Genomic DNA, 4,912 nt, shown 5'->3' with positions numbered 1-4,912 from the left:
GAAAATGCAATTAGGTTTTTGGGACAAATCCAGTGATTACACTTACACATAAAAAAAATTCAGATATTCTGGTATATCAGTGGTCTGGTCTATGCATTGAAAGATGATATCTTAAGACAAATAAAGCAACCGGAGTGCATCTAACACCAGTGCGCACTCATGGGTTATACTAGCATCAATCTTTATTAGTCCTAATGGCATCCATGCATTCAAACTGTCCCCTTGGTACATATGCATACGACACGTGTGACTGAAACCATTTTACACAAGGGGGCATGATTTAGCACATAATTAAGGGCAATCAGTTTTTTCTTTTCCGCTGAAACTCAAAAATCTAGCTAGCTACTGAAGGTAGTTCTCATCATGCATTGCATCTATCTCTCTCAATTTCAAATATTGTTTAGGCTCCATTCATCATGACCGGCTTCTTCATCTCCCACGCGGTGAGCTGCGACACCTTGATCTCCGCCTTCCCGTTATTGAAAACGTAAAGGCGCGCGTTCTTGCCGATGGCCAGCGACGGGTACACCCTCGACAGGATGCACGCCTTTCCTCCAGCCCCGAAGCTCTCAACAACCGACCTGTCGATCTGCACAAGAGAGACACAAGATATCAAAACATATTCTACAATTTATGAACCTTTTCCAGATGAATGTTATAAAACAGTAACCCGTTCGGACGAGGTGATACCTATGAGGTACCTATCAGATAGGTATCAGACGATACCTCAAAGATATCATCCCATTCAAATAGTTTATTAGCCAATTAATATTTATTAGGTATCGGACAATATTTAAGAGGTATAATTTTATCCGAACGGGATACCGTCATGCAACATTTTCCTTTTTTCCCGATAATTTGGTCCTATTACGTACCAGGCTCCTCAGAGATATCTTCCCGTTGGTGATGTCCGTGTCAACGAACCCTGCAAACGTCGGCTGGTACATGTTCGGGTTGCGCGATGACCTGCACGCATACGCACCATACCAAAAAATCAGTAAACGGAGTCAAGGCAATATTTTGTTTATTGTGTAGTGCGATCAATCACCGATAAAGTGCAAAAGCCGCACGTACTTGGTGGGGTCGGTGCACATGAGCACGACGGGCTTGCCGGCGCCGCCGCCGCGCGCCGCCGGCCTGAACACCCTGAAGAACACGGCGGTCTTCTCCTCCAGCCCCGCGGACGCGAGCACCCACAGGCCGAACGGCCCCACGCCGCCCCTCGCGTCGGCGCCCCGCGCGCTGCACAGCCGCTGCGCGTCGTACGCCATCGCCGGGTCCAGCCGCTCCGCCGCCTCCAGGCTCCCCACCTCGAAGCTCACCTCCACGTCAGCCTGCACCCCACCAAACAGAATGCATGATCACTTCATCAGACCAGGGACAATAGCACACTATAAGCCAGCTATAAACACATTTCGATCGAGGAGATAAAAGAGGAGAGAGAAAAACAACAAGCTATAGATTTACAGCAAATTATAGTACGGACTTTAAGATGCATATGTGTATGACATGTGGAACCATGTATTAATTATTTAGTATATGTTTATAGGTAACTATTATATGAATTTATTATTAGATTGACTATAGATAATTTAGAGCCAGTAGTTAGCTATACTATTAAACTTGCTATCAGAGATCACAGCTCCTACTCACGTACGTCACCAACAAAGCACATTAATTGAGCTCCTTAACTATCTCTCTAATTATGTTGTTTAGTGTCTTAGTGATATGTGCACTAATCACGCTGCAACCTGGAAGTTGTACGTGACATGCGCGGATGACGAGAGAATCAGTGAGATCAGTTAAGTACGAGCAAAGTGTGCAGGAGATGGTAAAAGGGGACGAGAAGAAAGCGACACGGCACACGTAGTAGGTGGTGTTCAGTGGGCACTGCACACTGGACACAACTTCAGGCGTGCCAGATAAGATAAAGATCGGTCCAGGACACAGCAAAACAAACAGGATAACTTATTAATAATTACTACTGTCATGCACAGAACCATGGATGTGTGAGCAGTTTTATTCGAATGCCCTTTTGGGGTAAAAAAAATAGTTTTACAGAATTACAGATGCAAAAAGGAATACCTGTGCAGTTTGTAGCCCGGTCACCTCGACGTGTTCCCCTGGCTTGACCACCCTGTCCTTGAGAATGACCGGCCACTTCCCTCTCAGCCTCTCGACCTCCTCGATTGGCCACTGCAACAGTTGCTTCCCACTTGGGTCCAGCCACACTTTCCTCGGAATCGCCTAAAACATCACATCACAAACACACGATTCAATCAAAGATTACCAGCAAAATTGAGCTGCTAGTGTTGTTCCATTTGACTTTTAAGATATACTCTCTTTTTTCAAAATACTTGACACCATTCGTCTTATTCAAAAAATTTAAGTAATTATTTGTTCTTTTCATATCATTTGATTCATTGTTAAATATACTTTTATGTATACATATAGTTTTATATATTTCATATTTTTTTAATAAGACGAACGGTCAAACATGTGCTAAAAAGTCAATGGTGTTAAACATTTTAGAACGGAGGGAGTATATGGTGATATTGACTATCTGAAGATGGCAGCATGCATGGTGGACACGTAAATGGCATGCACGTATGCAGTCAGGACGTGCGGTTAATTACCTGGATTCCGGCCCAGCCCTTGGCCACGTCGTCGGCGGCGGTGTCGGACTCGTTGGCCCATCCCCAGAGGATGCGGCGGCGCTTCGCCGGGTCGTAGAACGTCTTGGAGGCGTAGAAGTTGCCGTAGTCGTAGCGGATGTGGTGCTCGTCGCCGGCGGGGTCGTCCGGCACGTACCGCTCGGCCTTCCGGTCGTACGTTCCGACGGTGTAGTAGTCGTACCGGCGCAGGTCGAGGCTGTTCTTGAGCACGTACTTGACGCGCGCCGAGGCGGCGGCGTCGACGACGGCGGACGAGGTGTCGACGCCCTCGCGGCGGCCGTCCGCGGTGACCGGGTAGAAGTCCGGGCACTCCCACATCCCCGTGGGCGCCGAGTGCAGCGGCTGCGCCGCGCGCGTCCACCGCCGGAAGTCCCTGCTCCGGTACACGTACGCCACGCCGCGGGACTGCCCCGCGAGGCTGCCGACGAGCAGCCGCCAGTGGCCGTCGGCCCCGCGCCACGCGGTGGTCGGGTCGCGGAACTGCGTCGCGTTGATGCCGCCCTCGGGCACGATCACCGGGTTGTGGCCGGGCTTCACCCACTCGCGCAGCAGCGGGTCCGACCCGTTCCTCGGCAGCGCCACGTTCTGCACCTGGTAGTTGACGTCGGGGCGGTTGACGCCGGTGTACATGATCACCGGCGTCCCGTCGGCCATCATCGTCGCCGACCCCGACCAGCAGCCGTACTTGTCGGCCCTGATGCTGGGCTCGATGGCCGGCTTGAGCGCCACCCAGTTGATGAGGTCACGTGACACTGAGTGCGCCCACACGATGTTCCCCCACACGGCGCCCTTGGGGTTGTACTGGTAGAACAGATGGTACCACCCCTTGTAGTACATCGGCGCTGCATGCACCCGTTCAGTTTCACCAAATCAAGAAATGATCTTCAGTCTTAGTAGTACATTGAAATCAATTACCATTTCAGTTTAATCGCGCGTGTACATTGCATTTTTCTCTACACTGCTCACGATTAATTATAGAACTATAGATGCTTCATTTCGTACGAGAAAAAGGTGAACTTTTGGCTAATTCCCTTTCTGAGAGGAAGTTAAGATTTTCTGAACTTTGTGGTCATCAGCCGTGGTAGGGGCTAGGTACCCCACGGTCGACAAGCAAGCCTGCATGTGGAGTCCCAGTGCGCCTACCATTTTCGTGCTAAAATGTGCTTTGAACCTTTAATCCTACCATGAAAGGCGTCACTAACTACAGTCCTCTCCCGTACAACGAAATTGCAAGTTGCAAGGCATAAAAGTTCTAGTACTACTACTACTACTACTAGTAGACAGAGATTCGTGACAGGATATATTATAAAGGGTGGGAAAACGACGTACCGTTCGGATCTGCGGGTTTCCAATGTTGATGACGCAGCAGCAATCACAGTGTAGAGCAGAGCACACCCCCACCAAATAATTGCACAAGAAAATTGCCGGTTAGGACTAAGCCTTGTCACAAGAATCATTAGCAAGAAAAGTAGAACAAGGTAGTACATCTGTTAACAGTTCGAAGGGACTAAGTGTGAGCTTCATGAAAAAGAGATGGCAAACTCTCAGTAGTTTACTGTGAGATGCTTCTGAAGCTACTTCTTTCAGCGTGACCGCGTGGGTGCTAACGTTGACTCTACTAGCTGACCCGACAAAATGGACATAAAAACTGATGCCTTAGTGTACTGTCCGTAATTTATGTTGTGTGCCAAACATTTGATATGACTATGATGTCAATATTTTCAACTCTGACTATAAATTACTCAAGTTGAGCCATTTAGTTCAGGTGATGTTCTACACAACAACGTCGTCAAAACTGTACTAGTTACTCTGCACGATTCTGCGTCTCAATTCTCAAGAACAGAGCACTCTGTTCCCTTTGCTCATCTATCCAGTATCCACAACCACAAGTGGTGCCCTATGACCTGCAAATCATACGGCCTGACCGGCGTTCTGGCATGAACAATGGCAAGTTGGCAACATTTCAGTTAGTTCACATTACCATTGATCCAGTTCTTGGGTGGCTGGAAGTGATACCCAGTCCGGAGCTCAGAGTCGACGATGGACGGCGGCACGCCGTCCGCTGTGGTAGCAGCCGCCTGCAGCTCGAGGTCGTCGTAGACGACGTGCGACGCTCCGGCGAGCTGCTGGAGCAGCAGCAGCTGGACCAGCCATGCCCAAGCGACCCTACTACCAAGAACTCCCATTGCTCTCACACTTGGGCACAAGAAGTGAGAGCGAGAAGAGGAGAGGAGGAT

The 4,912-nt window shown here is 49.2% G+C and overlaps 1 protein-coding gene across 1 annotated transcript; it reads right to left on the bottom strand.

Annotated features, from left to right (window-relative positions):
* Window positions 1-20: 20 nt before the first annotated feature.
* On the bottom strand, window positions 21-4,912 carry LOC4335790 (beta-fructofuranosidase, insoluble isoenzyme 2-like). Its single transcript, NM_001402366.1, has 7 exons — window positions 4,657-4,912; window positions 4,005-4,013; window positions 2,637-3,517; window positions 2,086-2,247; window positions 1,075-1,334; window positions 876-966; window positions 21-589 (listed from the first exon to the last, which is right to left on the bottom strand). Exons 1-7 carry the CDS (start codon window positions 4,859-4,861, stop codon window positions 401-403), a joined length of 1,797 nt encoding a protein of 598 aa, NP_001389295.1. The 5' UTR covers window positions 4,862-4,912; the 3' UTR covers window positions 21-400.

Source organism: Oryza sativa, chromosome 4 (genome assembly GCF_034140825.1).
Source record: "Oryza sativa Japonica Group chromosome 4, ASM3414082v1".
Taxonomy (NCBI): domain Eukaryota; kingdom Viridiplantae; phylum Streptophyta; class Magnoliopsida; order Poales; family Poaceae; genus Oryza; species Oryza sativa.
This window is presented reverse-complemented; position numbering and strand designations above follow the sequence as displayed.